Raw genomic sequence first — 13626 nt, 5'->3', positions numbered from 1 at the left:
CTGATGTTGCTGGGTCTGCCTGATGGCTCCCTCTGAGGCCGAGATGACAGTTGAGGAGGGAGGGGCCTCTTCCTTCAGGCAGTCCCTGATGTTGCTGGGTCTGCCTGATGGCTCCCTCTGAGGCCGAGATGACAGTTGAGGAGGGAGGGGCCTCTTCCTTCAGGCAGTCCAAGATGTTGCTGGGTCTGCCTGATGGCTCCCTCTGAGGCCAAGATGTCAGTTTAGGAGGGAGGGGCCTCTTCCTTCAGGCAGTCCAAGATGTTGCTGGGTCTGCCTGATGGCTCCCTCTGAGGCCGAGGTGACAGTTGAGGAGGGAGGGGCCTCTTCCTTCAGGCAGTCCCCGATGTTGCTGGGTCTGCCTGATGGCTCCCTCTGAGGCCGAGATGACAGTTGAGGAGGGAGGGGCCTCTTCCTTCAGGCAGTCCAAGATGTTGCTGGGTCTGCCTGATGGCTCCCTCTGAGGCCGAGATGACAGTTGAGGAGGGAGGGGCCTCTTCCTTCAGGCAGTCCCTGATGTTGCTGGGTCTGCCTGATGGCTCCCTCTGAGGCCGAGATGACAGTTGAGGAGGGAGGGGCCTCTTCCTTCAGGCAGTCGAAGATGTTGCTGGTCTGCCTGATGGCTCCCTCTGAGGCCGAGATGACAGTTGAGGAGGGAGGGGCCTCTTCCTTCAGGCAGTCCCTGATGTTGCTGGGTCTGCCTGATGGCTCCCTCTGAGGCCGAGATGACAGTTGAGGAGGGAGGGGCCTCTTCCTTCAGGCAGTCCCTGATGTTGCTGGGTCTGCCTGATGGCTCCCTCTGAGGCCGAGATGACAGTTGAGGAGGGAGGGGCCTCTTCCTTCAGGCAGTCCAAGATGTTGCTGGGTCTGCCTGATGGCTCCCTCTGAGGCCAAGATGTCAGTTTAGGAGGGAGGGGCCTCTTCCTTCAGGCAGTCCAAGATGTTGCTGGGTCTGCCTGATGGCTCCCTCTGAGGCCGAGGTGACAGTTGAGGAGGGAGGGGCCTCTTCCTTCAGGCAGTCCCCGATGTTGCTGGGTCTGCCTGATGGCTCCCTCTGAGGCCGAGATGACAGTTGAGGAGGGAGGGGCCTCTTCCTTCAGGCAGTCCCTGATGTTGCTGGGTCTGCCTGATGGCTCCCTCTGAGGCCGAGATGACAGTTGAGGAGGGAGGGGCCTCTTCCTTCAGGCAGTCGAAGATGTTGCTGGTCTGCCTGATGGCTCCCTCTGAGGCCGAGATGACAGTTGAGGAGGGAGGGGCCTCTTCCTTCAGGCAGTCCCTGATGTTGCTGGGTCTGCCTGATGGCTCCCTCTGAGGCCGAGATGACAGTTTTGTATGGGATGCCCCATATTTGAGGGCTTAAAATCTGATCTCACATTGGGGTGATATGGGACAGCCCAAATCTCACACCTCGGTACTCACAACAGAACAGGATTTTGTAAGCTCAGCATACTGGCCTGTTACATACCGAATGCTGGGGATACATCTTTAAGTTTGTGGATGGCAGGACACAGACAACTATTCGCCCTCTTCTCCCTGGGGGCCAAGCAATATGCTTGATGACTAAACTTTATACCTTATGTAGGTTGCCTTGCCATCAGAAGATTTGAATGGATTTAGGGGTTTCCACAAATCCTTTGGAACTGGGGAACTGCTAGAAGAATCAACTATGGATATTACTTCTTTTCTGTCTTTGTAGCATTCCGTTTAAATTTGTTTTTTCTTTTGTTCTAGTGGATCAGTGTTCCGTTTGCCATGTCCCATCCTGCTGTGAAAGATATTGGCTACACAGCTGTACATGAAGTGTACCAGGAGCCTTGGCTCGGAACCATTGAAAAATCTGACATCTTCATATGGATTGACAATTTCTTGTTACTGGTAAGCACTCCTATGAGAGCCCATAGGTTATAACCCCTTGCAGATTTGGTTTGCAAACTCTAGAATTGAAAAATGGTTAAACAAAAGATATTTATGAAATTTTTAACTGCCCAACCCTGTGCTAAATATGACAGGTATCTGATGCTAACAAAGTAGCTATAGAAAAGAAGGACAACATCTTTGTTGCATCAAGCTGTATTAACATCAGCCTTACTGAGAGTAGGTGATTGAAATTAACGGGACTTAAGTTAGTTGTCACTAACAAGTCCCATTCATTTCAATGGGCCTGTTCCCAATAAGAACAACATTGGAATAATCCTCAGATAAGCATTCAGTGTAATTAGACTGAGTGGATTTTCTGAATGAGAAACATTGGATAATTGTAAGTCACTCTGAGAGCCTTTATGGCTGAAGGGCAGGGTATAAATACCATAAATAAATAAATAAATTAAATTAAAATAAAATAAGAATTTGTAAGAGGTACCACACAGCTAAGGCAGAAAAATATGTCAGCTTTTTTTCTTCCATATTCAGATTTTATTTTTATTTATTTTTTTAAAGTCCCCCCCCCCCCCTTGTTGGATTTATGAAGAAACTTGTGATTGCTGGACATTTTTGTCAAAAAGGAAAAGGAGGATGAGGGGCAAACCAAAAAAATTGATCCTCCCCATCCGGACTAGCCCAATTCAACAAGCACTACTATTTCCATTACAGAAACGATTATGTGGCAAACCTAATTTGGTGCCACAAATAAGTACATGAGATTCAAATGGCATAATTGTGTTAATCTGGAAAATCAGTATGCACAGGGATCATGTTGCACTTTTGAGTTTCATAGAGGGATAAAGGCATTCCATGAATTTGAGGAAGCAGTTATAGTCTACAAAAGGTCATGCTACAACTTCTTTCACCCAGTTACCGTAGTCTCAAAGGCCCTACAAGATCCCTTTTCATGGGGATTTAAAGTTATACTGTAATACCTGAACACTCCAGTCCTTTTCCTGGATGGGCTAATCTTTCAGCTTTGCTTTCACTCCTGATCAGTTTAAATAAATTGCTTTCATGCAAATTTACAAAGAAACGGTAAATTTTGCTATATTTTATTTTAACCAAATGAGGTTTCTCATTCTTCTCTACATACAAGTATTAGGACTTGAGATATGTGATATAATGTTTAGAGTGTTGGGACTTGGTATATCCATGTTCTTGGCCACTCAGAGCTACGAAAACTCCATGGGCCACTTTGGGGCATTCACTCCCTTTCTCAGCAGGTCTTTCCTCACAGAGAAGATAAAGTTGTGAGGAAGGGACTGTATGTCACTTGGACTCATTGGAGAAATGTTGGGATAAGAATGATCTAATAAATATAAATAACACTGGTAATTAAGAAGTGAATGGGCTGGAGCAAGCAAGTAAATATGGCCCCAAGAGAGGGGGATAGAGATGTCAGAAAAGCATGTCCAGGAGGAACCTGGGAATTGGTTAATGAAAAATAGATATAGTTTCAATGACATATTGTGTGAAATGGCCCAGAGATGTGGTGGTGCATGAAAGAATAGAAAGATGGTGAGTGAGAAATGGGGGAAAGTGGCAGTCTAATGCACATATATGAGGCTAGCAAGGATTACCACCTCCATTCTCTGCAGTCTGGGCTTACATTGTGAAAGGAAAAGTAGAGCCTGAGAAAGTTACTTTATAAAGAGTACACTGCCCCCTCCCCCCCCCATACCATCAAATGCAATGGTTTACAGAAGAGCCAGTTGTGTAATCAAACTTGTGTAATCAAACTTGTCAAGTTTGATTACAGAACTGGCTCTTCTGTAAACCCTAGCATATGATGCTTTATTTGCTGCTAGTCTCGCCTCTGGGATAACTTTCTGCCCAGAAGTGGAGGGGAAAAAAGCCAACCCATATGCCAAATGTGCAGCAATTCCATGATTATGGGTAGATATAGTAAGATGTTGGGTCATTGTATGTCAGGGTTGGCAGTTGTCAATTATTGGGAAACCTCAGTGGCCTCCAAGTGAACCTTACAGGCTTTTATAAACACACTAACACACACACAGAGTTCCCACACCCTGAATTGTTTTCATGAAATTTCCCCCATACAAAAACACAAGTCCTGGGGTGCTACTCTGTCCCTTACCAAGAAATTTTAAGCCTGGGAGAAGTCCTTTTTTTAAGAGAAAGTGGATCAGAAGCCAACTTTATAATCAATTAAGGAGAAAGTTAATTGGAAATAAATGATATATATTAAAGTGAACTCAAGTGAGTTGCTGTTGGCCAGGAATGATGGAATATCTGCTTCGTGTTACTTGCAGATGCTAGGAGGAATCCCTTGGCAAGCATATTTCCAGAGAGTTCTTTCTTCTTCATCTGCTACATATGCTCAAGTGTTATCCTTCCTGGCAGCTTTTGGATGTCTTGTGATGGCATTACCTGCAATACTCATTGGTGCAATAGGAGCATCAACAGGTATGTTGAATCTCTGGATCACTGTTATTTGAAAATGTAGACTTAGCAGTTGGGAGACCTTTAGATGGCCAGGTTCTGGCCTACAACTTCCATTGATGTGTGGGAAATGTAGTCCAAAGCATCCGCAGGGCCTAATGTTCTCCATCCCTGCCCTTGGACAAATGTAGCATTTGGCCTATGGTGGCCTCTCCTTTTCATTCCCCCCTCTTTATCATTCTTCAAGTTGAATCCATTTCTTCATTTTTGGTTTTAACCTGGTCTTTAGTAAAGAACATTTGAGAAATTAGAGTTTCATTAATTTGTTCATATTTGCATGTAACCATGGTATACAGCTTTCCAGTTATACAGTGAGCCCGCGCCATACACGGGCTTCTGTTCTGCGGTTTTCATCACATGCTGAAGCCACAGTACAATTTAATGAATGGCGCATGCCCTCATGGTGTGCGCCACACCGTGCCACATGCACATGCCCCATTATTTTCAATTGGGTGCAAGCATATACGATTTTCCCCTTATGTGGGGGGGGGGGGGTTCCAGAACAGATCCCCTACATAAGGAAGGGAGGACTGTATATCCCTACATAGTACATAATCATTTCTTAAAACAGGAAGGCCCAAATGGTCCAATGGACAGCCTTCTAAAATGAGATGGAGGGTCAAACTGCATATTACTTGAAATATGTGGTTCCATTTCATATCTTTTTAAGTACAGTCACAGTGAGCCTTAAAGTTGCAGCATTAGTTCTGAATGTACGAGGTAAACACCAGGCAAAGTTTCAGTCAGTGGAGGGAGGATGCTGTAAAAGATGTCCAGGAAATAAAGAAGCAGGGCTTTATTTTAATCCCAACACATTTGCTTCTCCATATGACTAGCAGGAGAACAAACTATTTAAAATTTATTTATTTATTTCATACTTTTCCTTCAGAAAATTCAAGGCAGTGACTGTGGTTATCTCTCTGCCTCACTTTATCCTCACAATGATCCTGGGAGTTAGGACAAAGGCTGAGTGCCCAAAGTCACTCAATGAGCAGCCATGTGACTGGCTCAGTGTTCATCTAATATACTATCCGTATGTTTCTTTGTTTAATTATTATACTTTATACAGATTTCAGAATGTAGGGTCACCATGGTATTTTAACTTCCTTTTGAACAGATCCCATAATTATCTATGCATGTTTGTATTACAGCTTGGAACCAGACTGAATACGATGGTCCAGACCCCAAGTTAAAGAATGAAGCTGACATGATTTTACCCATTGTCCTTCAGTTTCTCTGCCCAGTTTATATCTCCTTCTTTGGTCTTGGAGCAGTATCTGCTGCTGTGATGTCCTCTGCTGACTCTTCCATCTTATCAGCAAGTTCCATGTTTGCACGAAACATTTACCAACTTTCCTTTCGACAAAGTGTAAGAGCAATGGACAAACACAGTTTTCTTGTGGGATATGGCAACAGTACTGTGGTTGGTGGCTGATAACAGGCTTCCTATCTAAACAAAAGAAAGAACACTCCAGGAGTAAGCAGAATTTGGGCTTGCTTGTGGAATATATTTTCAGTTTTACTAGAACCCCACTGTTCATTAATGAGAACCAGGTGTAAAAAAGAAGGAGATTGAGGCTACAGTGGAGTCAGTTGCCTTGCAATCCAGGTGTATTGCAGCACTGTATACTGAAATGCAAACTTGCATCTGAGTAACTACACATGAAGGATTCCAGAACAAAGAATCTATGTGGCCAACAGAGAGGCACATATTCTTGTGCAAAAGATAAGGATACGGTGGCAGAGAACCCATTTTATTTATTATTGTTATACTACTTGTATAACAACTTGCAGACCTCTTGCAAGTCACCCAGAAATCTATCAAAAGATCCTGATCTACATTCAAACCACCCCAAAGTACTCAGTTGTTTTTGAGCCACGTAGACCTCTGAGAAGTACTTTTTCACCCACAGCAAAGGCATCTCATGCCCCCAAACTATGAGTTGGTTGCAAAATCCCCTCCTGGATCCCTCTACAAGGAAACAGAATAGAGTAGGAGGGCTTCTGTACCTTGAGCCTACATGAAATTGCTCCAGTCCTTGAAAGCTCTGAAGCCATAGTGGCTGGGGGATTCCATATCCTTAGAGTGGTGAATGGTTCCAGGTTTCATTCTGTACCCGAAAGTAGCTGTCACTGGCCTGACCCCCAAAATAGGTTCAACACTCTAGATAACTATATTGAGCTTCCAGTGACAATTGTAGCACTAGATCTTTGGATGTATCCATTCCCATAAAGGAAGGGATGGAAAATGAGGTATACGCTGCCTCCAGTTTTGTTCCAAGGCCCCCAAGGACATGAAACTGTCCAATTTAAAAAAGGGGGGACTGGAATCCTATTGGTTATTCCAACTAGAGTAGACCCCTTCATTAAACTGTTGAATGTTAAATCAACACATAAGTCAATCCCATTTATTCAATTGGTCTATTTTAGGTAGGACCAGCAACAGAATTCAGGCCAGTGTTTTTTAAACTAAAAATACCCCTAACTCCTGAAAGTTGCCCAACCCTGCATCTCTAAGGCTGTACAGTCATAGGATGCTTGAAGAATGGACTTGCCATGTGCACTTGTGCACAACAGAGGGAAAGGCTGGGTTGGGGACAAAGTCAGGGTATAGCGTCCATATGACACATGCCCCAGCTCCGCCCCCAGAGCAGTGTGTTGCCGTGCACTGCACCACACAGTGCGCAGCTTCATGGCGCTACTCTGACTCTGTGTCCACATGATGCAGCACCAAAGAAGCGCTGTAAAGCTGAAGTTCTGTAGCTATCGCATCCAGCAAAGGCCACATTGGGGCTGCGGTGTGCAATTGCCATGGCCCAAATCTGGTTGTAAAAGGGGCAGCTGCAGGCTGTCCCTTAGGGACAGTCTGCACAGCCCCCAAGTGTCAATGACCTGAATTTCATCAGGTCACTTTGGTTACAAGGCACAAATGTCCTAGATTCATAATGGTGTTTGTGTTTTGTTTTCAGGCCTTGTATTCATACAATTCTATTTTTATGACAAACTGTTCCTTTATCTTACAGGCATCAGACAATGAAATTGTTTGGGTCATGCGAATTACCATTTTCGTGTTTGGAGCACTGGCAACAGCAATGGCCCTTCTAACTCAATCCGTCTATGGACTCTGGTACCTCAGCTCTGACCTTGTGTACATCATCATCTTCCCCCAGCTTCTGTGTGTGCTCTTTATCAAAGGAACAAACACTTACGGTGCCATTGTGGGATATTTGTTTGGCCTTCTACTCCGAATTACTGGAGGAGAGCCCTATCTGCACTTACAGCCCTTGATTTTCTATCCTGGTTGGTATAAAGATGAAGACAGATACATTCAGAGATTCCCTTTTAAGACAGTAGCCATGCTTACCTCCTTCTTTACTAACATTGGAGTATCCTATCTCGCAAAATACTTGTTTGAAAGTGGCACTTTGCCACCAAAGTTAGACTTCCTTGATGCCGTGGTTGCAAAGTACAGCAAGGAGAACATGGACAAGACAACTCTTGTGAAAAATGATAATATTGTTCTCAGTGAGCTCACACCTGTAAACCCACGACACAGTTTGAATCTGAGCTCCACCTTCACTAATAAAGAGGCCTTCAGTGATATTGATTCCAGCCCAGAGGTATCCCCTGCAGAAGATAAGTGACAACGACCCAGCTGAAGAGAAGTAGTGCTTCCATATTCCCCATAATGCAACAGGGTATGCCACAAATGGAGATCAGAGGCATTTAAGTTGAGGGGAAAGATAGATGAGGGAGCAAACAAGAAAGTCCACAGCACAATTCTCTTAGTTCATTTCTAGGAGCAGAAATAGTCTGTGGAATAAATCATTACATATATTATAAAACGTGTTGGCTAGAATGATAGAATATTTTGCTCTTCTTGCATTTGAATGAAACAGAATAATATTTATTGGGAAGGTTGGTCATGTTTGCATTTTCCATTAAATCAGTTTTTAAAAGGACAGAAAGGGCACAGATTTCCATAAAATAGTCATACTTATAAATAATTACTTTGACCAGAATTGTTTTAGTGTCTTATGCATTAGTAGGTTCCCCTATAGAAGTGGTTGGACATTTTTGTCCAATACAGAATTTCTGGATTCAGAATTCCACATGTGGTGCCCCTTTGCATGCCAGTGTGGAGGCATTCTGTGGCACATTGGGGTTCACAGCTATTTGCACAATTTTGCCATTTGACACAAGGGGTGCCTAGCACAATCAGTGTTCTACTCCACATGCAGAATATTACACTACACAAACCCAAAGTAGACTTTCAGCCTATAATTTAGAAATACTCACTGTAATTTAAATAGAAGGGCACCTCACTGTAGTAGTGGGGACTGTGACCAGATGATCTGTGCACATGCTCGATCTGCTGTTCAGATGCTTCCTGCTAATACTGCATCAAGGTTCTGCTGCTCTTTCTTCTTATGGACTTGGACTGGACAGCCTTTCAAACAGTCTTCTGAAAGTGCTTCAAATAGGAACAGCATATCTCCAACTTTCCCAGTTTGACAGGACAGTCCTGATAAATGCTCTACCCTCCCAGTTTTTCCCTCTGCTTTTAAAATGTCCCAGTTTGCCTCTACTCTTCTCACTTTCCCCTTTTATCCTCAGCTTACTTTAATTGCTGGAAACTAAGTTCAAAGTACAAAAGTAGTTTGCACTCAGTTACCTCAGCAGTGTGGAGACAAAAGATGGGGAATCTTGTCATTGCCAGTATGCAGAAGTAAAGTCCTGCAGACTCTCCTAGCTTGTCTGTTCTTCTCCATTAATAACATTTGCCATCTTGACCACACTCTGATGTTACCTGGCCACACATGCCCTGGTCTTCATCTATGAAATGGTGGAGGGTATAAGACAGTCCTCCAGTAAAATAGCATACATGACCACCCTCAGGGCCATTAGAAATTGATTTGGGGCCCAACTTGGGGGGGATTGCACCCTCTCCCCAGCTATGCTTGCCAGTTTTTTGAAAGAAGCAATCCAAGCCAGCTCAAGACTGGCCAGAACAGGTGAGGCAGGCCTATATAAAACCCACCTCCAGACTCATAAGAGGAGCACTTCTCATGAAAATTTCAGGATCCCATGAGATTAGAGATCTCGTAAGTACCCACAACTCATGAGAGAACCTCCTCGCACAAAATATGAAGCAGGATTTATATAGGGATTGCCTCATACACTACTTGCCTCAGTCACTTTGGCCTATAGAGTTGAGAGCAGGAGGAAAAGGCACAGACTGTCCTCTCAGCAAGTGGATAGATTCCCCACAGCATTTGATACATAATTTAAAGGATATTTTGCTGCATAGCAAGTGTTCTGGGGCCATTCCCTTGTGAATACAGCTAGTGCCCATTATTCCTACTTGCAATACATTTTTAAAAACATGGGATTGGGGGCTGTACTGCCCCAGAGACAAAGCCATATACAACATACTTGAGCCTTGATCCCTGTTCTGGGCCATTGAGCTCCAGTAATTTCTACCAGCTCGTCTCCCCCAGCCCTGACCACTAAAATGAATGGGAAATGTTTGAAGAGAAAGATAGGAGGTCATCTTGGTTGCTAGTATTATCCATTTCTAAACTGTCAACTTTTGGTTGGGATCAAAAAGGGGGGAGTTAATTCATGCTGCAGAGGATCGGAAATCCTGTGTGATTCATTTGTAGATGGGTTGTGCCATTTCAGACTAGGACAATGCTGAAAGTTGAAATTAAACATTGTGGTGAACTTTGCATTAGTAGGGCATTTGGAATGGAAACACCTATGTTTGAAAACCCTCCATTGGCTGAGTTTGGATTTAGGCTGGAATGGGATCTACCTGTTATCCATGCAGTTATACAGGCTTCTCCTATTAGTCCATCCCCACCTGCTTGGCCACAGATAGATAACAGATAAGATACTATCAGTCACTTGATCTACTGACCCCTCCCACTGCTTTTCACTCAAAATCTCATTAACTCTTTAGTGTTAAATATGGTTAACATTTCTGATGTTCCCAAACCAAAAAAAAAAAAAAACACAACACTTTTGCAAATTTACTTTTGCAAATGAGGAGTAACTGATATCAGGGTTGTTTCACTAGAAAATAAGTGCCATAGTGTTCAAGAGCATCATTTTCTGTAGAGTGTTGTAGGATTGAGTTTGTTTTTAATGTTCTCTGTGAGGTGAGCTGTATTGGGGAGGGGGGTGTGCTATGGGCTTCATTGTATTTTCCACTGACGAGGAAAGGATTTAAATGTACAAAGCAGAGAAGACTACAACATCTATGATATCCTGGAGGAGGCTCCAAATTGCCATTTCCAGCTAACAGTAATCCTTGCCTATTACTAGTTACCCCCTCTGCTTTCACGGAGGTTAGGTTTTTCTATTTTGAGAATAAGATACTGTGTTTTACCCATATAGGTTTTTCCAAGTGCTCCTTTAAAATACTAAGAAAGTCTACTGAGGGTTTTTTTAAAAAATGATACAATGGGGCTGCCCAATATGAGACTGCCCAAATAGTTTTCAAGGTGCTTCTACAGGAAGGTTGGGAAGTTCTCAGCTGGGAAAAATGGTCCACATTCTACATTAGGCAATGGAGAATATGGGCCATTCTTCCTAGACGAGAACTTCCCAACCTTCCTGCTTAGTTATAGAAGTGTAGCTAAGTAACTTCTCCTGGCCTGAAACACCCCTTTCTCCATTAGGTAGTCACTGCACCCAGAAGTAGAAATCTGTTCAGCTGGCGACTGAAGGGCAATGATGTTTTCACTACCCCTCCCACCAGCAAGTGATGCCTCAACAAGGAATCAGAATAGGGGTGAAAACATCACTTTCTGCACCTCAGTCATCAACTGAACAGACCTCCATCTCTAATGCACCTGGCAAACTGGGGCATTTACCATTATGGCAATAGAGCCATGATCATGACTATGTAATGTTAATGTATATGGAGCAGTTGTGGACCTGTAACTCTAGGCTACCAACCTGTAACTACAATACAGAATACCATCCATTGTTTCTTAGAAGAATTGATATAATCACATGGTGAAGTGAACTATAACCGAGCAGTGGTAGAATGATGATCTACAACCCAGTGCATCATGCTGCCACAGTTTCATGACTTCATCATGTCACTATTGTTGTTGGGTGCCATCTAGTCGTTTCCAATTTATGGTGACCCTAAGGTGAATCTATAATGGGATTTTCTTGGAAAGATTTGTTCAGAAGAGGTTTGCCATTGCCTTTCCCTGAGCCTGAGAGCCTGTGGTTTGATCAGGATCATCCAGTGGGTTTCATGGCCAAGCCTGGAATCGAACCCTGTTCTCCAGCATCATAGTCCAACACTCAAACCACTGAACCACACTGGCTCTATAGCTTTTCTTAAAGGAATTTTTCCAAGCTTCACTCATCAGTAGCAGCTATGAAATGTTTCTCCTTAGAAATGCAAAGTGTTTCCTACAAATACTATTTTGGATGTCACAGAAAAGCCTAACATAAAATCCTATCTCTGCCATTCTAGTCTTGACATGTATACTTGGTATATTTTATGCAAAGATCATTCAAATTTGTAATAACCACACTTTCAGTCTGAAATGGTATATCTTAGCAACAGATTCATCATCCAGGTCTTCTTCTCATCTTTTTCAATGTAGTGTATTACTACTTAACTGCTTGATTACAGAGCACAATAGTAGGAACATATTTTCCCAACTATGGCTTTGTATATATTTCTAGCTGTGTGTGGGTTCCAGGTGTGCCTTTCTTGTAACCCTATGTAGCCAGTGTCAATGTATGTCCTGGTAAACTGCTGTCATTTGTGCATTCATCCAACTAACCTCATGTTTGAGTATGTGTGTCAGCCTTAAAATAGTCAACATTTGGATAGCTGTAGTTTTACTGTACGCTGAACCAAGCTCTGCACCAAAGTATTTAGTAGGCCACAGACTCATGAAACTAGCAATATGTGCACTCACAAAGTGGTACAAATCTGTGGTTCGCTTCATACTTTCTTTTCAACATCTGGGTAGCACTTGAGAGATTATCACATGGCTTTTCCCCCTGATCTGGGCATGGGCTGAGATCATATATAAATGGATGTTATCACAGAGATTGTAGGTATCCCATACCCAATCGGGACTTCTCCCGTACTTAGCAATAAACAGAAAAGTACTATTTTTAACTAAGTATGGGAGAAATCCCGATCAGGTACAAGATACCTCCGATCTGGGCACAGAACTGTGAAATATCTGTTTTTACACAGTTTCAGGCTGTGCCCAGATCAGGAGAAAATAGCCAGTGCGATAATCTCTTAAGGAGAATACCTGTGGCCTGAATTTTAGTATGAACTTAATTCAGATCTCTGAATGTATAAATGAATCCAAAGGCACTAATGTTTTTGAGAATCTTGCATTCTGATTTATAGCATTAAAATGCACATTAGATGTTTATATTAAGGGAAAGGGTGCTTACAAATGTTTATTTCCCAAGAAAGTATAGACAAAAATATATAAAGAAAATTATGTTCATAAAATTGGATACACCAAGAAAAGTGAGTACAAAAATTAATGTATTAAAAAAATATGTACAGTTATTTTGGGGAATTAATTTTGCCATGCTTGCAAACTAATTTGGATAACAGCCTGAAATAAATTGACACACAAGGAAAAGAAATATTCATTGAAACTGAAATGCATAGATCCACTCATCACTAAATAGCATTATTGGCATTTTGATGTGGGGAGTAATCACCAACACCTAGAACAGTCAAACTGTACCAAAGAGGCATCAGCTTGTGATAAATGCCTTGACTTTACTCTTACCATCAAACTATAGATACAGTTAGCACATATTTAGAAAAATATGATGAAGTGATTAAAGATATCTGTCATAACACATGTTTTTCCTCACCTGCATTAAGCATATTTTGTTTTCTGATTGGTCATTTGAAGGTAAGATTGGAAGGTGATTGGCAGGCTTGATTTGCAAGTCTGATTGCTGAGGCATGTTTCTGCTGCTGTTATCATGCAACGGCTGCTTCCATGCCAGGAAATTGTTCATAAAGTTATTATTATCTTCTGTATGCAACAGTGAACTATTTTATTAGCCAGGTATAGGGACTGCCTAACCAGAGGAGACCTTTCTGAACAATGGCAGGGACTCCATCCCTGTCTCCTCTTTGAAAGCTTTATGAGGCAAGGACCAAAGAGATTGAAATGTCATTTATATTACTGGTATAGAACTAGAACAAAGGAAAGTTATCTT

The 13626-nt window shown here is 42.6% G+C and overlaps 1 protein-coding gene across 2 annotated transcripts in view; it reads left to right on the top strand.

Annotated features, from left to right (window-relative positions):
• LOC149319248 (high affinity choline transporter 1) overlaps positions 1–8260 on the top strand; it is a 34257-nt gene extending 25997 nt beyond the window's left edge. For both annotated transcript variants that reach the window (XM_089508004.1, XM_089508003.1), the window contains exons 6-9: positions 1729–1872; positions 4194–4347; positions 5535–5752; positions 7407–8260. In XM_089508004.1, the coding sequence (XP_089364130.1) occupies positions 1729–1872; positions 4194–4347; positions 5535–5752; positions 7407–8027 (1137 nt within the window). In that variant the 3' untranslated portion in view covers positions 8028–8260. The remainder of the gene's footprint in view (positions 1–1728; positions 1873–4193; positions 4348–5534; positions 5753–7406) is intronic.
• The last annotated feature ends 5366 nt before the right edge of the window (positions 8261–13626 follow it).

The sequence above is a fragment of the Sceloporus occidentalis genome, unplaced genomic scaffold (assembly GCF_023333645.1).
Source record: "Sceloporus occidentalis isolate IW3139 unplaced genomic scaffold, rSceOcc1.0.p SCAF_2, whole genome shotgun sequence".
Classification (NCBI taxonomy): Eukaryota; Metazoa; Chordata; class Lepidosauria; order Squamata; family Phrynosomatidae; genus Sceloporus; species Sceloporus occidentalis.
The sequence above is the reverse complement of the archived record's forward strand: the minus strand, read 5'-3'. Positions and strand labels throughout refer to the sequence as shown.